At 39.6% G+C, this 24,586-nt stretch overlaps 1 protein-coding gene across 5 annotated transcripts in view; it reads left to right on the top strand.

The window, feature by feature from the left end:
• The window catches only part of PRDM5 (PR/SET domain 5), a 264,482-nt gene that overhangs the window by 170,438 nt on the left and 69,458 nt on the right, over positions 1-24,586 (top strand). For all 5 annotated transcript variants that reach the window (XM_040237380.1, XM_040237381.1, XM_040237377.1 and 2 more), the window contains one exon: positions 9,083-9,168. In XM_040237380.1, coding sequence (XP_040093314.1) covers positions 9,083-9,168 — 86 coding nt within the window. The remainder of the gene's footprint in view (positions 1-9,082; positions 9,169-24,586) is intronic.

Raw genomic sequence — 24,586 nt, forward strand, 5'->3', positions numbered from 1 at the left:
CAGGATGCTTGGGGCTGGTGCACTGGGATGACCCAGAGAGATGGTATGGGGAGGGAGGTGGGAGGGGGGTTCAGGATTGGGAACGCATGTATACCCGTGGTGGATTCATGTTGATTTATGGCAAAACCAATACAGTATTGTAAAGTAAAATAAAGTAAAAAAAGAAAACTAAATGTAGTGTGGCATCCTGGGTGGGATTTTGAACATTAAAAAGGACATTCAGTTAAAAAATAAATTAATCTGAATAAAAAATGGACTTTAGTTAACAAACAAAAAATACCATCATTTAAGTAACTCTAGTTTTAGTATTTCTTTTTTCTTTGCTTTGTTGGGACCCTCAAAAATGAAAATGGCCTATGCAACAGTTTTCACTGTTGAAACTGTAATTCAGCATCTTTTTTGGTAAATTATTAGCTAATATTATCAATAGCTGCTGCTGTTAAATTTAGAACGCAGCATATCCCTTTAGGAAAACCGAAGGAGATTTGATTTCCTCTGATATGTGCTTCCTCCTACCATTGCTACTATGCCAACCCCTCTGCCACCCCATCCCCCCAAGCAGCTTCTCTCTGTGTTGGAGTTGTGCCTCAGGCCTGAGGAAGGTTTTATATCTTTTATAGGTTTTGGATAAGAGAAGAGTGTTCTGGGCTTCTTGCTACTCAAAGTTTTGTATTCTTGATTCGTCCTTGCTGGCACTGTGAACAGGAAATCCCTTCTGTGTGCAGGCACCTAAAGTTTAACTGCTTCATCACTTTATGACCACTGTTTGCGAAGTATGCTCTTAAATACTAGGTTAAATAAAACTTCGGGTAGAACTTCTTAAAAATGGAAAACTACTGTGTAAAAAGATAAATGGTTTTCCACCAAAGTCTGACTCCCTTATAACAAAACCAAATCAGTGGTTACCTTACTTTACTTATTGACCTTACTGTGAAGTGTCTCACGTATCAGTGTGGAGAATTCACGTAGGAGTTTTTCTTTCTTGGTCAGAACCTTTAAAACTTTCTTAGTGTCTGGATTGTTTCTGATGCTTCTGCTGTTTGTGGAACAACCTGCTTTGCTTCTGGCAGCACTCACGTCAAGGACCTCAGGAAGGTAGGTGTCTTAGACCCTTCAGACAAATCACACGGAATGGGTGACATTTGCATCTGTTTCCTGCCCAAGCCAGGGCTTCTTGAGTAGGAAACCTTGTACTTTTTCTTCCTGGTTAATTGTATTTTTAAAGTATTCGCGAAATCTTGTCCTTTTTTTGTTTTGCATCTCATATCCTATTTTGTTAGCATCAGTAGAACTTTTTGTTTTGCCCTCATCCGATATATAGGTCTGGCTTCTTTTTATTTCGGACTAGAAAGTTAGAACATGGCTCTCCTGTTTAACTTCCTCCCGGTGAACCCTGCCTCACTTGCTTTGCCATCTTTTCAGAAATGAACTGTTGATATTGAAACTGAAGGTTCTTAAGGAAAAAAATGCATCTTTTACTTTCTTGAAGTGTCGTAGAAACTTGCATTTTTTTTAAAAAAAGACTCGATTTGTTATGGTTTGGTATTTTGGGACGCAAAGGTCCCCCTCGGTCATCTTTCAATTTTTATATTTTATGGCCCACTTCCTTACAAATAGTGAACTCTTTAAACTTTAAAAAGTAGAGTATTTCTAAATACTCAAGGAATAAATGTCAAGTTCAGATTTTTATTGTCTTTCTAAGATGACAGTGAAATGCCGCAATATTTGATTAATAGCGGCATCCCAGGAGTAACAGTTTGGGGTTCAGTGAAGTGAGGGGGGTTTTGTGACTCTTTTGGCTATAGAAAAAAAAAAGTATTTCAGTTCACAGAAAATTGCCAAGAATGAATTTGAGCTACTCCCGTTTCTCAGTGTAGCATTTTACTTCTCTCTGTACAGTACTACTAATTTATTAAGTTTTTCCATTGGTTAAAGGGATTAAAATGGTGAAATTGGAAAAGTGCTTGGGTAATGGTTATACAATTCTAATTTTTGGTTTAATTTTCATTTAGAATGAGTCACTTCGATGTTTTGTAACAATTTCATTAACAGAAATATAAGAAATATAATTTGTAAATAGAAAAATAAGCCAATCCTGTGATATTCATGGAAAACAAATAGCAAGTTTTAAAGAATTCCCATATAGTATATATATGTTAAAGTTCAACCATGTGGAACCATCTGACAGTATTTTTCATGAAACATACACTTCTGAGGCTTGCTTTCTCCATTTGAAATTTGCCATCTCCAAAACTTGATTTTTGTTAGAAAAATCAAAGTGAAAATTAAAATTATGACTCCAAACTCCTTAAACATTATTTAATTCAATTATTTAAACATTATTTAATTTGAATTCATCAAAAATGAGAGTTTGATCTTACTCCATCTTAAATTACATTTTCTTTGTATCTACATCTTTTCATGTTTTCAGAGTTATGGGAATTCCTGAAATCTATATAGGTATTAAAAAATACACTGATAAAATAAAAGTTAAAGTTATTTAAATGCTTCCTGGAGATAGATTATTTTGATTTTAATAAAAATCTCCTAGAACATTCATTGAAGTTTTATGCTTGTTTAAAAATCTCTAAAAGTATAGGGCTCATTAGCTGTACACTTAAAAAAAAAAATCATGTCAATGTATGGCAAAACCAATACAGAATTGTAAAGTAAAAAAAAAAACCAACCAGTATGGTAAAATATACATAACATAAACTTTATCATTTTAAGCACTTTGTTCTGTACATTTTAATTTTCAGAGTTGATCACGTCCAGATTATTGTCTTTTGCATTCAGTTTGTTTAGTGGCATTAAATAAAATTTGATGAGTTTCTGATAGAGTGATCAAGTTCGTATCTAAATTTAAATCCATGGTCTAGATTTAAGAATAGCAAAATATCTAATATAGGTATATCGAAGTTTGCAAGATTTTTCTTTACTAACTTTTGTTGCATAAACACAAATCTTTAGAGAAAGGACTCGTCAAGGTGGACACTGGAGTGATTACGCAGCAGTAGATGGATATTCAGTGATTCGGTGGCTTTAAGGCTTTTCCTTTTATCTTGAAGTTTCATGCTAACCTGAATTCCCTTCACAAATTTTAAGATTCCATTTTATGTTACTTTATTGTTTTTAACTTTCTATTTTGTATTGAGGTGTAGCTGTTTAACAGTGTTTTGATAGTTTCAGGTGAACATCGAAGGGACTCAGCCATACGTATATATGTATCCATTCTTCCCCAAACTCGCCCATTTTAATATTAGTATGTTAATCCTTAAGTGAAGCCTGGAGTTCTTCTGATGTCTTTATAGCACAAAAAATGGTAAAGTCAATAAATTATAATCCTAATGGCATACATTAAACTAACAACAGTGGCATATATTAAACTAGAATCAGATTTTTCCTGTTGTGTTTGACCATACGTGTGTTTTCTTTGTTAAAGATGCATAGTAGTGTGTTTGGGGACCAGGCGAGACTCTGGGTACTTCATGTGGCATCCAGATGTCCCCCTTTCATTACCACCAGCTGCCTTTGCAAAGCCATCGGTAGTTTTGGGAGTTCTTTTCTAAATATCCACACTCACCCCCTTTGTGTATTTCAAATACTTTTAGGCTACGTCCATCTCACGTGTGGCAGCAGTGGGAATTTGGGGACACCCATTTCAAGTCCAGTAAGTTTAAAAGCTTGTAATTCTACAATAAGGAGTTACAGAAAAAGTGCACTTAAATTGGCATCAAGAAATTACATTCAGTTCTTTTACCTTTCCTAATGACCTTTCCTAAGTTCTTTTCCTCTTGTCACCTACCAGAGGTCTTTCTTCAATCCATCTCCTTGTTTTATTTTCTTCTTACAGTGTCAGTATCTGAAATTATCTTGTTTTTTCTTTAACATTTTCTTGTCTTATTACACTAGTAAAATTGAAGAGGCAGTGATTTTGTGAATATATTTGCAACTGTGTTCTTAAAGCCCAGGACAGTAAATAGAAGATGGTGTGTGCTCAAAAAATATCTATTTAATGAATGAATAAATTAGCTTCCAGGATTATCTACTTTGTGACACCTGTTCAAGTCAACTTAAAATCAACCTTCTACAGTTGTCATCATGTTTCTGTGTGTTTGATGTGTTTGAAGAAAACAGAAATGGACTTTAATGATATTCAGTGTCAGAATAATTTAAAGAAAGCAGCAGATGCAACATGCTCATCTATTTTCCTTAGTTAAGTGAAAACATTTTGCTGTTAGATATGCTTCAGTATTATTCATGCTACTATGCTCACTGAATCTTAGCTATTGGTAGCTAAATCTCATAATGTAGTATGGGATGTTTGCCAGTACTATTTTTCCTTTCTAAATGTTGAAGGTGGTTACTTAAATGTGGTTCTCAAGGCGTAGTTCAATATTATGTCAGTATGTGCATCCACGTGGGATCTGCTTTGAGATATAACATGCATTCCTAACCTGCCCCTGACTTATTCCTGATGAGCTTTGATAACTGAAGGAATGCCTCAATCTCCCAGTCAGAAAGATCTGGTCAATGTCAGCTGTAATTGCAAGAAGCAGAGTTTTTGACAGTAACTTTAGAAAGTCTAACCTCATTTGTATAAAAACTAGCCATATTATTAATTGATGTGATGGTCTAAGGGTTAAATATTAAGCATTAAAATTCTGATTCTACCGTTTAACAGCTGTGTCATCACGAACAAATCACTTGTCTTCCCTGTACCTTACTTTCCTTACTTGTAAACTCAAGCTATGAATTCCTAGATCATAATGTTGTTACAAGAAATAAAATTACTAATGTACCTCAAGTGTTATGAACAGTATGTTTCAACCATTACTTTTATTTTTCCATTTAGGTTGGTTTTTAGCTCAGTTTTTTTAGCTAATTTTCAGATGAACTAATTTTCATGTTAGTGAGAATTTGAACATTGCTATTAACTTATGCAAAATGTGAATAGTCAATCTTCAAATCTACTAGAGTTGTTTAAAAATAATCATTGTTTGGATTCACATCATATTGTACATCAGAACCTATGTACTAGCAGTGATCATGTAAGAAAGATTGATCTGTATTCTTAGAGTTAACCAAAATTAAAGGATAATTTCCATTCATGCCATAATAATTTTATGTGTAGACAAAAATATTTCCTGGAAATATACTCATCATAGTACTTGCAATAATGACAGAAAATATCGCATGCATAATGTGAAAAAAAAAACCTAGGAATAACAGCTTGTCTTTAATTTGAAAGTTAGACAAATGGCTTTAATATTTAGCAGTATGTTGGCTTGTACAGGTAACATTCAGCTTCTGATTGTGTGAGAGAGCAGATAGCTTTGTCCGTGGAGTCTGAGAGAGGCAGGATTGCTTTAAACATGCTCCAGCCAAAACGGTGGACAGGCTGTAGTCTGTCAAGGCTGATTCTCAAACCACACAGTCTGGTTTTTAAATAAATTAATCAAAGCCATTTACCCAGTGACAGCCTTTAAAACTGGAGTTAAACCCTGGAGTGGTAGAATGAGTGGAGTGGGACTTACTCAGTACCCAGACCTGTCAGCTCAACATTGTGGGATCTCAGAGTTGGCAGGAGGGGGAAACACTGATAGTCTAGAGGACTGGTTTCTCTTCTGAGCATTCTACTTAGGTCTCATGGACAGCAGACAGAGAGACAATTGATGATGATGATAATTCCCTCCATTATGAACAAGGCGATTCTATGAGTTTGCTAGTACTGCTGTAACAAAGTACCTCAAACTGAGTGGCTTAAACAACAAAAACGTATTGTCTAATACATTCCGTTATGGAGGCTAGAAGGCTGAGATCAAGGCGTTGGGATGATCTCACACCTTCTGAAGGCACCAGGGAAGCATCTGCTCCAGGATTTCCTTCTGGCGGTCCTGCTGTGGCAGCGTAACCCCACTCCTCACAGGGCCTTCTCCCTGTGTCTCTGTCTCTTCATGGGTATGTTCTTGTATGGACACTAGTCACATAGGATTGGGGATAACACAACTCTAGTGACATCTGCAACAGCCTTATTTCCAGATAAGGTCATTCTGAGGTGCTGGAATTAGGACTTTAATATGTGAAATTTTTTTTGGAGGGGGGAGCACAGTTCAATCCAAAATAGGTGGCCATACATTTTTATTGTCCTGACTGGATCAATTGTGTCAGTGAAAAGGAGTGCTATTAATAATTGTTCCATGGTTGCCAACATAGAGAATGCTTTAAACAAACCTGAATGTTTGGTCAGAATATCTTGGAGATAGGTAAAGTTTATTCCATTTTTCAGAGGTTCACTAAGGTTGCATGGCTTCCGCAGAGTTACACCTAGAAGAGGATGAGCAGTAATCAGACTCAGAACAATCAGACTCTAGAAGAGGAGAAAAAGCTCATGTCTGTAGTGGAAATTCCTGCATTATGACACCAGTTGAAGTACGGAATTAATTTGTTTTGCCCCATTCTCTAAAATTCCTTAGCATTTGTTATCTCGTTTTCCTTGCTTAATCAATTTTGGCTGTCATGAAAGAAACTAATAATTTGATGTGTTTCATTAGGTTTAATTCACATAACCAACAACTATAAACCTTTGATTCTTTTATATTTTTCTGGCTATTCTATTTGTATTTGGAGAGCAATCACACACATAAAGTTCTGTCTTTGATACAAAGAGAATAGCTATGAATATTAAGTTAATTTATGATTGCTAAAAATTTCTGAAACATCTTTACTAACAATTTTACTGTTTATCATGCTTTATCTGTAATCTAGATTGATTTAATTGTTAATAGATAAGAAGGAAATATTTTAGCACTCTTCTTATCACTAATGTAAAATGAATTTACATTGAAAATCTAAAAAGTTACTTCCTTTTCATACTTTCTCAAGAAGGAAATAAAATTATCTGGACTTCTGTGATATAGGAGTTACCTCCATAAGCATTAGCAACTTGCTGTTTTCTTCTAGTCTTTTTTCAGTGAGTTTGCATTGTTAAAGTTCAGTGATTAAGAAATCAATAAATGATAATTTCTGTTATTACTTCTGTCACTGATGCTCTTACTATTATGGCTGATGCTATGAATATTTTTTTTGTTCTTGTTGTCGAGGAAAAAAATTCTACAAATATCAGAGAACTGAAATTAATAAAACTTAGAGGTTAGATGTAGGGAGAAGTAAAAAATGGCTATTTAAGTTTCTTATTTGGTAAGTGGATGAGTGTGGTATAACTAATCAGGACAGGATACAGAGGACACAGAGTGGCAGAGGATAAAGTTCATGAATGCTGAATTTTAATTGTTGGTGAAATACAGATACCTCAAGATAGGAGCTCAACAGAGATCTGGAATGAAGATAAATGTATGCTATCATTTTAGGGTTAAAATAAGATTCTTTTTTCCTAGTTCAAATAAATTGGACCCTACTAAGTCTTTATTTTCTGTGTGTATGAAAAGCTACACCTACCCAGGTTCACAACCATAATAAAGTCAAGAACTCTTAGTCGATTTACTTAGTGCAAAAGTTGATTTTGTCTCCCAGAAAAAAATTGGTAAGCCTAGATAGTTCGTTAAAGAGTCCTGTTCCAGTCTGTGTTGCCTTTGTTACTTTTCGGTTTTTCTTTCTTCCTCCTCGAGTGGTTGTCGTCGTTTCACACTGTCCTCTTCAGAGAGAGTTGAGAGGGAGTATCCTGGGTGTGTCTCAAGGAGAGGCTGGGCAGTTGCTGAGCTGTAGGCTCTGCCCCAGTTGTTTGCAGGCGACCTTACCGTCGACAGGGGTTCAGAGAGCAGGGCAAGCCCCTCTGTGCCTCAGGGCCTCCGGTCCCAGGAACGTGGCTGGACACTTTGTAAAGCAACTGGGCAGAGGTCAGGCAAGGCCTTGACGAGAAGGGACCATCGGTTTAAGCCGCAAGAAGCTCATTGTCGACCTGATGGGCACATTCACTGACTCGAGTAGCCTGTGCTTGAATGAGACTGAGTGAGAGTGAGAATCAGATGGGATGTAAGGGAGCAGAGGACCAGCCTACTACTGGTCCAAAGGCCTGTCTCTCGGGGGAAGGGGAGACAGAAGTTTTACCTGTACTGAAGGCACATATGTTACTGTATTGATGTCTGCTTGCAGCCGGGATCTAGCATCCTATCATGTAGTACATTGTCATTTCTTCATACTAGTGATTTTGAGTTACTGTCCATTCTGAATAACTAAGCTTTGACGAGTGAGTAGCTTCACATTCATCCTGGAGATTAAATTTTGTCCTTTTATTTTTTTTAAAACAGTAAAACTTTTTAGAAAGTGTGATGTGGATGAGTATGCTTGCTTGTTTAAAAAAATGGATTTAGCTGTTTTCTAGATAATAACTTTTAGATATAACTTCTCAGTTATAATAGAAAGAATGAATCACTTATTATTTAGTTTAACCAGTTCTGTTTAACATACATCAATTTTATTAAATCCTTTAAAACTCATAACCTTATTGAGGTAGACTATGAAATCTTTTTTAAAAAACAAAGTATCAGTGAAACAAAGATCCCTATTATGTTCAGTACAGAGCACATTGATGCAAAATCTTTTTAACAGATTCTTACAATTAGGAGATTTAATTCGGTCTGAAATATTAAAAGGAAAGGCCTTCGCTGGTGGCACTGGTGCTAAAGAACCTGCCTGCCAGTGCAGGAGACGTAAAAGGTGCAGGTTTGATCCCTGGGTCGGGAAGATCCCTTGGAGGAGGGCACGACAACCCACTCCAGTATTCTTGCCTGGAGAATCCCAGGCTCCTGAGGAGCCTGGTGGGCTCCCATCCATGGGGTCACAAGGAGTCAGACTTGACTGAAGTGACTTAGCAAAGGGAGCGAGCCTGCTACTGGTAAATGTGGCTGGTATCTGAGTGCAGGAAGTGCTCCGGGCTCACTGCCTCTCCACAGGAGGGAAAGCTCCACCTCTGCCCTGAAGTGCAGGGGTTGCCAGGCTGTGCCTGAGTCTCTTCTTGCCCATGCACAAGTGTTTGCAGAAGCCTGGTGCAGGAGGAGTGATAGTACGTGCCTGCTTTGCTGCTGTAGACTTTTCTGACAGGAAGCCTGCCTTTATCTTGTAGGTGAGCGTCCCTATCAGTGCCCTTACTGTGAGAAAGGATTCAGTAAAAATGACGGCCTGAAGATGCACATTCGTACTCACACCAGGGTAAGATAATATTCTATCTCATTTCTTAAAAGATCCACACTGATTTTAAAGATATTTAACTTTACCTGAGAAAACAAAGGTGGTATATCTGAAACTTTATGCTTGTGGTGAATATTTGAGCATATCTTTTTTTTTTTTAAAAAAAACATAACAATGAAAGAAACAAAAATCCAAACCCCCAGAGCCTTCCCATTCTTTAAACTGTGAACTAGTTCTTAGGAGTAACAGGAGTTACGACTGTCCAACAGCCAAGTGAATGTAGCCGAGTATTTGCCAGAAATGCAGATGCCAGCACTTCCCGAACAGAGGTGCACCTGTCAGCATGTGGCCGTTCATGAATGTATGTGAGCGAGTGTATTTGCAAGAGAGAGGTTGAAGACAATTTGCATTATCGTGGGAGGTGGCAGACAAGGAAGCTCCTGGCTCTGCAGGGTGTGCCCGGTGCTGTCCATCATTCTTTTTCCAAGGGTGCCCTCTCTGCCTCTGCTGTCAGCACCTCTCACTGGACCATTGTCACTCTGTGACATAGAGCTTTTTCAGACCCCAGCATCTGCATCACATGCTAGAGAAAAACGGGAGCGGCTCGCCCTCTGTCTAGCTGCCTTCCTTAGCGCTCCGTTCAGTTTAGGACACCAGCTTTACATGGACTTTCCACTTGAAAATTTGATCTTGCTTTTAAATAGCTCTTCTTGATTTTGCTCGATCCATCTTTTTCACTGCATTACCTTTCACACAGTTCTTTTCAGTTTGGCCCTTTTAAAAGTCTTATGGTCTATATGTAAATGCCAAATTTTTTCAGATTTTGAGAGATGTGCCTAATCCCCTTAAGAGCAGTTCTAATTTAGGCTTCTCCTGAATTCCGTTTTTTTTTTCTTAGCTGTAAAATAAGAACTTTAGAGGAAACAAATAATAGTAATATCCTTGCCAGTGTAATAATATTCCAGCTTTCCACTTTAGTACTATAGGCTATAAAAGATAACCTCTGAGGTCCTGTTAAGAAAACACTCTTCTTGTGTTTGTGGTGGTGAAGGCAGGCAGCTTCTGTGCTCACTAGAGTAAATCCACATTGGGTTTCTCATTCTCATTTAAAATACAGTACTCATATTATGTGGATATTTGGAACTGGAGTAACTGCTAAGTACTTCATAGACAGTGAAGGGTTAGATAAATATTACTCCTCTTAATTTGGCTTATGTACAGATTCAAGTATTTATTACACAGTGAGCACTATTAAAGAGATTTAATGTTGTTTAAGAGGTTATTTTATATACATATAGTTGTTACAGTACTGCCAATAACGTGTTTTAGACCAGGTCAAAACTCATGATGTTAACCAAAATCTGGGCCTTCTGAGTGCATGTTAAACTGCTTTACAAAGTTATACCTCAGAAAAGGATGTTTGAATTCAGGGAAAAAATACCTTTTGGGTGTTCTCAAGAATGGGCAATAGTTCCAATTTAAATAATATGGTTTTTACTTTGTTTATTCATGAGGATAATACTAACAGTTAAATACAAAGGCCAGTAATCACGTTAGGTACTATATTGTGGATGTTCAGGTTTATTGATTCATGTAAGCCTCACAACAGTTCGTGAATGCATTCAACCTCAGTGAGGTAGGTATTATTATGATCTGTTCTTTTTTTAATACATTTATTTTTAATTGAATGATAATTGCATTACACTGTTGCATTGGTTTCTACCAAACATGAATCAGCCATAGGTTTACCCATGTCCCCTCTCACATGAACCTCCCTCCCACCTGCCTCCCTACCCTATCCCTCTAGGTTGTTACTGAGCCCGGTTTGAGTTCCTGAGGCATACAGCAAATTTGCATTGTCTGTCTGCTTTACATATGGTAAAGTATGTTTCTGTGTTACTCTCTGTACCTTCCACCGTCTCCTTCTTCCCTGCCCACCTGTGTCCATGGGTCTGTTCTCAATGTCTGTGTCTCCATTGCTGCTCTGCAAATAGGGTCATTAGTACCATCTTTCAGGATCCCATGTATATATGCACTGGTATACAATAATTGTTTTTCTGACTTCCTTCCCTCTGTATAATAGGCTCTAGGTTCATCCACCTCATTAGGACTGACACAAATGCCTTCCTTTTTATGGCAGGGTGATATTCCATTGTATATATGTACCACAGCTTCCTTATCTATTTATCTGTCAGTGGACATCTAGGTTGCTTCCATGTCCTAGCTATTGTAAATAGAGTTGCAGTGAACATTGGGTTACATGTGTCTTTTTCAATTTTGGTTTCCTCAGGGTATATGCCTAGTAGTGGGATGCCTAGTAGTATATGCCCAGCTGGGTCATATGGTGGCTTTATTCCTAATTTTTTTTAAGGAATTGCCATTTTTTAAGAATTACCAACTGCTCTCCTTAGTGGCTGTATCAATTTACATTCCCACCAACAGTGCAAGACGCTTCCCTTTGCTCTACGCCATCTCCAGCATTTATTGTTGGTAGACTTTGTGATGCTGGCCGTTCTGACCATTGTGAGGTGATGTCTCATTGTGAGTGTGATTGGCATTTCTCTTAACATTGAGTGGTGTTGAGCATCTTGTCATGTGTTTGTTAGCCATCTGTATGTCTTCTTTGGAGAAATGTCTGTTTAGGTCTTTTGCCCGTTTTTTGATTGGTTGGTTGTTTTTCTGATATTGAGTTGTATGAGCTGATTGTATATTTTGGAAATTAATCCTTTGTCAGTTGTTTCACGTGCTATTATTTTTCCCCTTCTGAGGGTTGTGTTTTCTCCTTGTTTATAGTTTGCTTTGCTGTGCAAATCTTTTAAATTTAATTAGGTCCCACTTGTTTACTTTTGTGTTTATTTCCATTACTCCTAGGAGGTGGGTCATAGAGGATCTTGCTGTGATTTATGTCATCGAGTGTTCTGCCTATGTTTTCCTCTAGGAGTTTTATAGTTTATGGCCTTTCATTTAGGTCTTTAATGAGTTTTGAGTTTGTCTTTGTGTGTGGCATTAGGAAGTATTCTAATTTCATTCTTTTTACTTGTAGCTGTCCAGTTTTCCCAGCACTGTCTATTGAAGAGGCTCTCTTTGCCCCATTGTGTATTCTTGCCTCCTTTGTCAAAAATAAGGTACCTATAGGTACTTGGGTTTATCTCTGGGCTTTCGATCTTGTTTGATTGATTTCTGTTTTTGTGCCAGTACCATACTGTCTTGATGACTACAGCTTTGTAGTATAGTGTAAAGACAGGAAGGTTGATTCATCCAGCTTCATTCTTCTTTCTCAAAATTGCTTTGGCTCTCCGGGATCTTTTGTGTTTCCATATGAATTGTGAAATTTATTGTTCTAGTTCTCTGAAAAATGCCATTGGTAATTTGATAGGGATTGCATTGAACCTGTAGATTACATTTGGCAGTATAGTCACTTTCACAGTATTAATTCTTCAACCCGGGAACCTAGAATCTCTCTCCATCTATTTATGTTGTCTTTAATTTCTTTCATCAGTGTCTTATAGTTTTCTGTATACAGCACTTTTGTCTCCTTAGGGAGGTTTATTCCTAGGTATTTTATTCTTTTTGTTGCAATGGTAAATGGTATTGATTCCTTAATTTCTCCTTCTCATATTTCATTGTTAGTGTATAGATATGCAAGTGATTTCTGTGTATTGGTTTTCTATCCTGCCACTTTGCAAAATTCACTGATTAGCTCTAGTAATTTTCTGATGGTATCTTTAGGGTTTTCTATATATACTATCATATCAGCTGCAGATGGTAAGAGCTTCACTTCTTCTTTTCTAATCTGGATTCCTTTTATTTGTTTTCCTTCTCTAATTGCCATAGCTAGGACTTCCAAAACTATGACAAATAATAGTGGTGAGAGTTGGCACCCTTGTCTTGTTCATGATCTTAAAGGGAATGCTTTCAGTTTTTCACCATTGAGAATAATGTTTGCTGTGGGGTTATCATATATGGTCTTTATTATATTGAGCTAGGTTTCTTCTATACCCATTTTTGAACAGTTTTTTAAATCATATATGAGTATTGAATTTTGTCAAAACTTTTTCTGCATCTGTTGAAATTATCATATGGTTTTTATCTTTCAGTTTGTTAATATGGTGTATCACATTGATTGATTTGTGTATATTGAAGAATCCTTGCATCACTGGGATAAACCCAGCTGAATCATGGTGTGTGATGTTTTCAATGTGTTATTGAATTCTGTTTGCTAGAATTTTGTTGAGAATTTTTGCCTATATGTACGTCAGTGATATTGGCCTATCATTTTCTTGTTTTGTGTTGTCTTTGTCTGGTTTTGCTATCAGGGTGAGGGTGGCCTCATCAAATGAGTTTAGAAGTGTTCCTTCCTCTGCAATTTTGGAAGAGCTTTAGAAGGATAGGGATTAGTTCTTCTCTAAATGTTTGATAGAATTCACCTGTGAAGCCATCTGACCCTGGGCTGCTTTTTGGGGGGAAATTTTTTTTATCACATTTCAATTTCTATGCTTGTTACTGGATTGTTTCTAATTTCTGTTTTTTCCTGGTTCAGTCTGGGTGGGAAGATAGAACTTTTCCAAGAATCTGTCCATTTTTTCTAGGTTGTACATTTTAATGACATATAGTTGTTTGTAATAGTCTTTTATGATCCTTGGTATTTCTGTGTTGTCTGTTGTAACCTCTCCTTTTTCATTTCTAGTTTTGTTGATTTCATTCTTCTCTTTTTTTTTTCCTGATGAGTCTGGCTAATGGTTTGTCTTTTTTTTTTTTTTTAATCTTCTCAAAGAACCAGCTGTTTGTTTTCTTAAACTTTACTGTGTTTTCCTTCATTTATTTTTCATTTATATCTTCTCTGATCTTTATGATTTCTTTCCTTCTACTAACTGGGTTTTTTGTTGTTTTTGTTGTTCTTTTTCCAGTTGTTTTAGATGTAAATTTAGGTTGTCTGCTTGACGTCTTTCTTGTTTCTTGAGGTAGGATTGTATTGCTATAAACTTCCCTCTTAGAACTGCTTTTGCTGCATCCAATAGGTTTTGAGTTGTTGTGTTTTCATTGTCATCTGTTTCTAGAAATTTGTTGATTTCTCTTTTTATTTCTTCAGTAGCCTGTTCATTATTTAGAAACATACTGTTTAATCTCCATGTGTTTGTGTTTTTTGTAGTATTTTTCCCTGTGATTGAAATCTAGTCTCATAGTGTTGTGGTCAGAAAAGATGATTGATATGATTTCAGTTTTTTTTTTTATCTACTGAGGTTTGATTTGTGACACAAGATGTTGTCTGTCCTGGAGAATGTTCCATGTACACTTGAGAAGAAAGTGTGTGTGTTCTTGTACATTTGGGTGGAAAGTCCATAAGACATCAATTAGGTCCATTTGGTGTTTCATTTCAGCTTTGTGTTTCCTTATTAATTTTCTGTTTTGATGATCTGTCCATTGGTGTGAGTGGGATAAAAAAGTCCCCTGCTATTATTTTATTGCTGTCAATTTCCCCCTTTATGTCTCTTAGTGTTTGCCTTATGTATTGAGGTGCTCCTGTGTGGGTGCATAAATATTTATAACTGTTATCTTTTCTTGGATCGTTCCCTTGATCATTACGTAGTGCCCTTCTTTATCTCTTATAATATTCTTTATTTTAAGGTCTATATTGTCTAAAGTGAGAATTGCCACTCCAGCTTTCTTTTGATTTCCATCTGCATAGAATATCTTTTTCCATCCTTTTGCTTTCAGTCTATATGTGTCTCTAGGTCTGAAGTGGATCTCTTTTAGACAACATGTGTATGGGTCTTGTTTTTGTATCCATTCAACCAATCTGTGTCTTTTGGAGTGTTTAATCCACTTAAAGTAATTATTGATATATATGTTCCTATTGGCATTTTCTTAATTGTTTTGGATTTGTGTTTGATATATATGTTCCTATTGGCATTTTCTTAATTGTTTTGGATTTGTGTTTGAGGGTCTTTCCTTTCTCTTGTGTTTATTGCCTATATCAGTTCAGTTCAGTCGCTCAGTCATGTCCGACTCTTTGCGACCCCATGAATCACAGCACGCCAGGCCGCTGTGTCCATCACCAACTCCTGGGGTTCACTCATGTCCATCGAGTCCGTGATGCCATCCAGCCATCTCATCCTCAGTCGTCCCCTTCTGCTCCTGCCCCAAATCCCTCCCAGCATCAGAGTCTTTTCCAGTGAGTCAACTCTTTGCATGAGGTGGCCAAAGTACTGGAGTTTCAGCTTTAGCATCAGTCCTTCCAAAGAAATCCCAGGGCTGATCTCCTTCAGAATGGACTGGTTGGATCTCCTTGAAGTCCAAGGGACTCTCAACAGTCTTCTCCAACACCACAGTTTAAAAGCATCAATTCTTTGGCGCTCAGCCTTCTTCACAGTCCAACTCTCACATTCATACATGACTACTGGAAAAACCATAGCCTTGACTAGACGGATCATTGTTGGCAAAGTAATGACCTTGCTTTTGAATATGCTATCTAGGTTGCTCATAACTTTCCTTCCAAGGAGTAAGCGTCTTTTAATTTCATGGCTGCAGTCACCATTTGCAGTGATTTGGAGCCCCAAAAAATAAAGTCTGATACTCTTTCCACTGTTTCCCCATCTATTTGCCATGAAGTGATGGGACTGGATGCCATGATCTTCGTTTTCTGAATGTTGAGCTTTAAGCCAACTTTTCACTCTCCACTTTCACTCTCATCAAGAGGCTTTTTAGTTCCTCTTCACTTTCTGCCATAAGGGTGGTGTCAGCTGCATATCTGAGGTTATTGATATTTCTCCCAGCAATCTTGATTCCAGCTTGTGTTTCTTTCAGTCCAGCGTTTCTCATTATGTACTCTGCATATAAGTTAAATAAGCAGGGTGACAATATACAGCCTTGATGTACTCCGTTTCCTATTTGGAACCAGTCTGTTGTTCCATGTCTAGTTCTAACTGTTGCTTCCTGACCTGCATACAGATTTCTCAAGAGGCAGGACAGGTGGTCTGGTATTCCCATCTCTCTCAGAATTTTCCACACTTTATTGTGATCCACACAGTCAAAGGCTTTGGCGTAGTCAATAAAGCAGAAAGAGATGTTTTTCTGGAACTCTCTTGCTTTTTCGATGATCCAGCGGATGTTGGCAATTTGATCTCTGGTTCCTCTGCCTTTTCTAAAACCAGCTTGAGCATCAGGAAGTTCACGGTTCACGTATTGCTGAAGCCTGTCTTGGAGAATTTTGAGCACTTTACAAGCATGTAGATGAGTGCAATTGTGTAGTAGTTTGAGCATTCTTTGGCATTGCCTTCTTAGGGATTGGAATGAAAACTGACCTTTTCCAGTCCTGTGGCCACTGCTGAGTTTTCCAAATTTGCTGGCATATTGAATGCAGCACTTTCACAGCTTCATCTTTCAGGATTTGAAATAGCTCCACTGGAATGCCACCACCTTCACTACCTTTGTTCGTAGTGATGCTTTCTAAGGCCCACTTGACTTCACATTCCAAGATGTCTGGCTCTAGATGAGTGATCACACCATCGTGATTTTCTGGGTTGTGAAGATCTTTTTTGTACAGTTCTTCTGTGTATTCTTGCCACCTCTTCTTAATATCTTCTGCTTCTGTTAGGTCCAGACCATTTCTGTCCTTTATCGAGCCCATCTTTGCATGAAATGTTCCCTTGGTATCTCTAATTTTCTTGAAGAGATCTCTAGTCTTTCCCATTCTGTTGTTTTCCTCTATTTCTTTGCATTGATCGCTGAAGAAGGCTTTCTTATCTCTCCTTGCTATTCTTTGGAACTCTGCATTCAGATGCTTATATCCTTCCTTTTCTCCTTTTTTTTTTTCGCCTCTCTTCTTTTCACAGCTATGTGTAAGGTCTCCCCAGACAGCCATTTTGCTTTTGTGCATTTCTTTTCCATGCGAATGGTCTTGATCCCTGTCTCCAGTACAATGTCATGAACCTCATTCCATAGTTCATCAGGCACTCTATCTATCAGATCTAGGCCCTTCAATCTATTTCTCACTTCCACTGTATAATCATAAGGGATTTGATTTAGGTCATACCTGAATGGTCTAGTGGTTTTCCATACTTTCTTCAATTTAAGTCTGAATCTGGGAGTAAGGAGTTCGTGATCTGAGCCACAGTCAGCTCCTGGTCTTGTTTTTTGTTGACTGTATAGAGCTTCTCCATCTTTGGCTGCAAAGAATATAATCAGTCTGATTTTGATGTTGACCATCTGGTGATGTCCATGTGTAGAGTCTTCTCTTGTGTTCTTGGAAGAGGGTGTTTGCAATGACCAGTGCATTTTCTTGGCAAAACTCTATTAGTCTTTGCCCTGCTTCATTCTGCATTCCAAGGCCAAATTTGCCTGTTACTCCACGTGTTTCTTGACTTCCTACTTTTGCATTCCAGTCCCCTAGAATGAAAAGGACATCTTTTTTGGGTGTTAGTTCTAAAAGGTCTCATAGGTCTTCATAGAACCGTTCCACTTCAGCTTCTTCAGCGTTACTGGTTGGGGCATAGACTTGGATTACTGTGATTTTGAATGGTTTGCCTTGGAAACAAACAGAGATCATTCTGTCGTTTTTGAGACTGCATCCAAGTACTGCATTTCGGACTCTTTTGTTGACCGTGATGGCTACTCCATTTCTTCTGAGGGATTCCTGCCCGCAGTAGTAGATATAATGGTCATCTGAGTTAAATTCACCCATTCCAGTCCATTTTAGTTTGCTGATTCCTAGAATGTCAACGTTCACTCTTGCCATCTCCTGTTTGACCACTTCCAATTTGCCTTGAATCATGGACCTGACATTCCAGGTTCCTATGCAATATTGCTCTTTATAGCATCGGACCTTGCTTCTATCACCAGTCACATCCACAGCTGGGTATTGTTTTTGCTTTGGCTCCATCCCTTCATTCTTTCTGGAGTTATTTCTCCACAGATCTCTAGTAGCGTGTTGGGTACCTACTGACCTGGGGAGTTCCTCTTTCAGTATCCTATCATTTTGCCTTTTCAAACTGTTCATGGGGTTCTCAAGGCAAGAATACTGAAGTGGTTTGCCATTCACTTCTTCAGTGGACCACATTCTCTCAGACCTCTCCACCATCACCTGCCCGTCTTGGGTTGCCCCACAGGCATGGCTTGGTTTCATTTGAGTTAGACTAATCTCTGGTCCTAGTGAGATTAGATTGACTAGTTTTCTGTGAGTATGATTTCAATGTGTCTGCCCTCTGATGCCTTCTTGCAACATCTACCATCTTACTTGGGTTTCTCTTACCTTGGGTGTGGGGTATCTCTTAATGGTTGCTCCAGCAAAGCGCAGCCACTGCTCCTTACCTTGGACAAAGGGTCTCTCCTCACCGCAGCCCTGCCTGACCTTCAACATGAGGTAGCTCCTCTAGGCCCTCCTGCACCTGTGCAGCCACCACTCCTTGCAAGTGGGATTGCTCTTTCTGGTCGCCACCCCTAGCCTTGGGCATGGGGTTGCTACTCCCGGCCTCTGCCCCTGGCCTCAGACGTGGGGTAGCTCCTCTCGGCTGCCGCCCCTGGCCTCGGATGCAGGGTAGCTCCTCTCGGCCGCCGCCCCTGGCCTCAGACAAGGGATAGCTCCTCTCGGCCGTTTCTGCGCTGTCACAGCCTGGCACTCTTGACCGCTGCCCCTGACCTCGGACGTGGGGTAACTCATCTTGGCCGCCGCCCTTCGGGCATGGGGTCCTCCCGGCTTCTGCCCCTGACCTTGGACGTGGGGTAGCTCCTCTCGGCTACGCTTAGTGTGCAGGTCGCAGCTGCCCGTGCTTCAGTTCAGTTCAGTTCAGTTTGTGACCCCGTGAATCGCAGCACGCCAGGCCTCCTCGTTCATCACCATTTCCTAGAGTTCACTCAGACTCACGTCCATCGAGTCCGTGATGCCATCCAGCCATCTCATCCTCAGTCGTCCCCTTCTCCTCCTGCCCCCAATCCCTCCCAGCATCAGAGTCTTTTCCAATGAGTCAACTCTTCTCATGAGGTGGCCAAAGTACTGGAGTTTCAGCTTTAGCATCACTCCTTCCAAAGAAATCCCAGGGCTGATCTCCTTCAGAATGGACTGGTTGGATCTCCTTGCAGTCTAAGGGACTCTCAAGAGTCTTCTCCAACACCACAGTTCAAAAGCATCAATTCTTCGGCACTCAACCTTCTTCATAGTCCAACTCTCACATCCATACGTGACCACAGGAAAAACCATAGCCTTGACTAGACGGACCTTAGTCAGCAAAGTAATGTCTCTGCTTTTGAATATACTACCTAGGTGGGTCATAACTTTTCTTCCAAGGAGTAAGCGTCTTTTAATTTCATGGCTGCAGTCACCATATGTAGTCATTTTGGAGCCCAAAAATATAAAGTCTGACACTGTTTCCACTGTTTCCCCATCTATTTGCCGTGAAGTGATGGGACTGGATGCCATGATCTTTGTTTTCTGAATGTTGAGCTTTAGGCCAACTTTTTAACTCTCCTCTTTCACTTTCATCAAGAGGCTTTTTAGTTCCTCTTCACTTTCTGCCATAAGAGTGGTGTCATCTGCATATCTGAGGTTACTGATATTTTTCCCGGCAATCTTGATTCCAGCTTGTGCTTCTTCCAGCCCAGTGTTTCTCATGATGTACTCTGCATAGAAGTTAAATAAGCAGGGTGACAATATACAGCCTTGTCGTACTCCTTTTCCTATTTGGAACCAGTCTGTTTTTCCATGTCCAGTTCCAGCTGTTGCTTCCTGACCTGCATACAGATTTCTCAAGAGGCAGGTCAGGTGGTCTGGTATTCCCATCTCTCTCAGAATTTTCCACAGTTCACTGTGATCCACACAGTCAAAGGCTTTGGCATAGTCAATAAGGCAGAAATAGATGTTTTTCTGGAACTCTCTTGCTTTTCAATGATCCAGCGGATGTTGGCAATTTGATCTCTGGTTCCTCTGCCTTTTCTAAAACCAGCTTGAACGTCACGGAGTTCACGGTTCACGTATTGCTGAAGCCTGGCTTGGAGAATATTGAGCATGACTTTACTAGCATGTGAGATGAGTGCAATTGTGTGGTAGTTTGAACATTCTTTGGCATTGCCTTTCATTGGAATTGGAATAAAAACTGACCTTTTCCAGTCCTGTGGCCACTGCTTGGCTTATTGCCTATATAAGCCCCTTTAGTATTTGTAGTATAGAGGTTTGGTGGTCCTAAATTCTCTTAATATATGCTTTTCTGTAAAGCTTATGATTTCTTCATCAATTCTGAATGAGATCCTTGCCAGGTAGAGTAATCTTGGTTGTAGATTTTTCCCTTTCTGTACTTTAAATGTATCCTGACGTTCTCTTCTGGCCTGCAGAGATTCTGCTGAAAGATCAACTGTTAATCTTATGGGTTTTCCTTGTATGTTACTTGTTGCTTTTCCCTTGCTATTTTTAATATTCTTTTTTTGTGTTTAATCTCTGTTATCTTGATGAGTATGCGTTTTGATGTGTTTCTCCTTGGGTTTATCCTGTAGGGGACTCTCTTCACTTCTTGGACTTGACTGACTGTTTCCTTTCACATGCTGGGGAAGTTTTCAGCTATAATCCCTCCAGAAATTTTCTCAGTGTCCTTCTCTGCCTCTGGGACCCCTGTAACTCGAATGTGGGTGTGATTAACGTTGTCCAAGAGGTCTCTGAGGCTGTCGTCGATTCTTCTCATTCTTCTTCTTTTATTCTGCTCTTCAGGGATTATTTCCACCATCCTGTCTTCCAGCTCACTTATCTATTCTTCTGCTTCTGTTAATCTAATATTGATTCCTTCCAGAGTATTATTAATTTCAGTAATTGAGTTATTCATCTGTTTGTTTATTCTTTATTTCTTCTGTGTCCATGGTAATTGTGTTAATTGTGTTGATTGCTTCTTGCATTTTCTCCATTCTATATTTTAACATCTTTAGTATCATTACTCTGAATTCTTTTTCAGATAGTTTGCCTGTTTCCTCTTCGTTTAGTTGCTCTTGTGTGTTTTGAGTTTGTTCCATCATTTACACAATACTTCTCTGCCTTTTCATTTTCTAAAAAATGTATTGTGTCTAAGATCTTTTCTCAGGCTTTGAAGTTGGATTCTTTCTTCCTTTTGATTTCTGCTCTTGGTGGATAGAGTTGTTCAAGTGGTTTGTGTAGGCTTTTGTTGGGTGTGACTTGTGCTCTGTTGGGAGGAGGTACGCTTCTCTCCCCCTCTGGTAGGCACAAATATGAGGTGGTAATCCCTTGTGCTGAGGGTAGGGGTTTGTGTGTTTGTCTTGTTGTTTGGGTGAGGCATCCTGCTCTGGGTGCTGCCAGCAGTTGGGTGATTCCATGTCTTGTATACAGGTGGAAGCCTCTGTGGGAGTTCTCACTAATTAATACTGTCTGGGGTTATGAGTTTTCTGGTAGTTTAGAGTCTTGTTGTCAGTGCTCCCACTCCAAAGGCTCAGGACCCCATCTTTCGCCTGGGAACTGAGATTCCACAGGTGGTTTGTTATGGCATAAAAGGGGATTAAAGCAAACACACTAAAACAGGAAACAAAATGCAAACCACAGACAAGTGGCAACTACAAAATCAGGCAAATGCTAACAAAAATAATGGAATATACATATATACATAAAAAAATCCAAAACAGTCCCCCCAAAAAAGAAAGTAGAAGAGATTGACCAAGCAAGCAAAGGAAGGCAAAAATGATACCAACCGGTTAAAAACAAAACTAACTAAAGCATAAACTGAAAACAAAACCAAAGTAGTATGCCAACTGGGGAATAAAGAAACAAAAGCAAAACAGACTAATAAACATGGAGAGAAAAAGAGAGAAAAGAAAAGATAGTATAGAAAAGCAAAGTTAAATAGAGGTAAATAAAGGAGATTTACATATATTAAAGAATAACTACAACAGGGAAAGAATAAGAAAACAAAAGAACATATGTACAAAAGAAAAATAAATTTTTAAAAGATTTTAAAAATTAAAGAAAAAAAGGGTACAAACCCTCCAAACTGCAAAAGGCCAATGTAGAGGCAGACATATTTAAAGGAAGTCAAGAGAGTGATTGACAAATTCTCAAAAGTGTAGAGATTTAACAGTACTAAGAAAATCAAAAACCATAGCAACAGGGGAAAAAGGGGGAAAACAAGAAAATCTACAAGGAACTACAGAACATGTTAAAATATAAGAATAAGAAATGTTTTTCTTGGGTCTCAGCTGTGACCATCTTTTCCCTTGCTGTGAGTCACAGTCACATTGGTCTCCCTAGGATGCCCTTCAATACTGAGCTGGTCTGGTCTCTAGACCTGTTGTAGGGGCGGCTCAGACTCTGATCTGGTCCTACTCTTGCGTGTTCTTGCCTCTAATGTCTGAATCTGCCCATGCTGATGCATTTCTTTTGGAGGACCTCTCATTGGCCTTTTATATATTCTGTAGATAACAAAGTCTGCCTAGTTGATAGTGTGGATTTAATCTGCAGCTTTTACCACTGGCGGGAAGATTGTGTGTTCTCTTCCTTAGCCACCCTGCCCCTGGTTTCAGTCATGGTTTTACCTCCACCTCTGCATGTGAGTCGTCCACGAGGGTTTGCTCCTGAGGCTGCTCTGGAGCACTTGGGTCTGCCCCTAGGAAGTTCTGGTGTGGAGGTGTTACAGCTGCTTGGGTCCCAGGGGCCCTGGTAGTATTGGGTACCCAGGGGAGCCAGCGGCTAGGACGTTGGAGAGTAGGGTGCTCTCAGGGTCTTTTCTAGCCCCTGGCTGCTCTGTTCCAGTGGGGACCCCTTGAGGGGTGGCATGCGAGCTTGGATCACCGGGACCCTGGCAATGCCCAATACACAGGGGTGCTGGCAGCTGTTGTCACAGGAGGTACAGCCCTGTCTGCATTTTTCCTAGCTTCTGGCAGCTCTGCCCCAATGAGGATTGTTCATGGAGGTGGCACAGCTTCTTGGATCATGGGAACTCTGACAGTGCCAAGAGTGTAGGGATAACAGCTGCCTTAGCCACAGAGCTGTGGCCTACTGGAGTCTTCTGCTAGCCTCTGGCACCTGGCAGTCAGAGGGCCTCTTTGGCTGGTCCTTCTCTATTACTTGGTCCATTTCAGGCACTGACAAGACCCCGCTTGGGGTCCTTCTCTGTTGCTGGGCATGTTAGGGGCTTAAAGGGCCCCTTTCTTTGGGGTCTTTTCAGCTGTCTAGTGCTCACGTGTGTGTTTGGCTGAGGGGGCAGAGTGCGGGGGGAGGCTATAGAGATGGCTCCACCCCCTGTATGTGACTCAGCAGCATTGCCCTGCCTCCTTGTTTGTCTTTCTCTCCTTCAGAAGCATTTCCCACTGCGATCTCTTCCCTCAGATCCTCTTGGGCTGTCTGTCCTCAGTCAACAGCAGACCTTGCCCTGGGATTGCCCTGCAATCACTGTGCTCCAGCTCCAAGCCTCTCTGCCTTCCAGAGGACCCATGACCCTGTCCAGGGTATGTAGGGCTACAGCAAGGATTTTCTGAGTGATTCTCATTCAATTCAGACTGCCACACATCAGCTGGTTCACTCTGTAAAGCCTCAAATGCTTCTCCTCTATCCCAAACAGGTGTCCCATTGTGGGGGCTTGGGTGATTATTTCCGTCCCCATTTTAGGGAGGTTTTCAACTATTATCTCCTCAAGTATTTTCTCATGATCTTTCTTTTTGTCTTCTTCTTCTGGGACTCCTGTGATTCGAATGTTGGGGTGTTTAACATTGTCTCAGAGGTCTCTGAGGTTGTCCTCATTTCTTTTAATTCCTTTCTTTTTTTTCCTCTCTATTTCATTTATTTCTACCATTCTGTCTTCTGCCTCACTTATCCTATCTTCTGCCTCTCTTATTCTACTATTTGTTGCCTCCAGGGTGTTTTTGATCTCATTTATTGCATTATTCAGTATATATTGACTCTTTCTCATTTCTTCTATGTCCTTGTTAAACCTTTCTTGCATCTTCTTGATCCTTGTCTTCAGGCTATTTATCTGTAACTCCAGTTTGTTTTCAAGATTTGGGATCATTTTCACTATCATTATTTAGAAGTCTTTATCAGGTAGATTCTCCATCTTTTCCTTTTTTGTTTGATTTGGTGGGCACTTATCCTGTTCCTTTACCTGCTGGGTATTCCTCTGTCTCTTCATCTTGTTTATATTGCTGTGTTTGAGGTGGCCTTTCTGTATTCTGGCAGTTTGTGGAATTCTCTTTATTGTGGAGTTTCCTCGCTGTGGGTGGGGTTGGACAGGTGGCTTGTCAAGGTTTCCTGGTTAGGGAAGCTTGTGTCGGTGTTCTGGTGGGTGGAGCTGGATTTCTTCTCTCTGGAGTGCAATGAAGTGTTCAGTAATGAGTTATGAGATATCAGTGGGTTTGGAGTGACTTTGGGCAGCCTGTATATTGAAGCTCAGGGCTATGTTCCTGTGTTTCTGGAGAATTCGCGTGGTATGTCTTGCTCTGGAACTTGTTGGCCCTTAGGTGGCCC

This window comes from Oryx dammah, unplaced genomic scaffold, assembly GCF_014754425.2.
Source record: "Oryx dammah isolate SB20612 unplaced genomic scaffold, SCBI_Odam_1.1 HiC_scaffold_3, whole genome shotgun sequence".
Lineage (NCBI taxonomy): Eukaryota > Metazoa > Chordata > Mammalia > Artiodactyla > Bovidae > Oryx > Oryx dammah.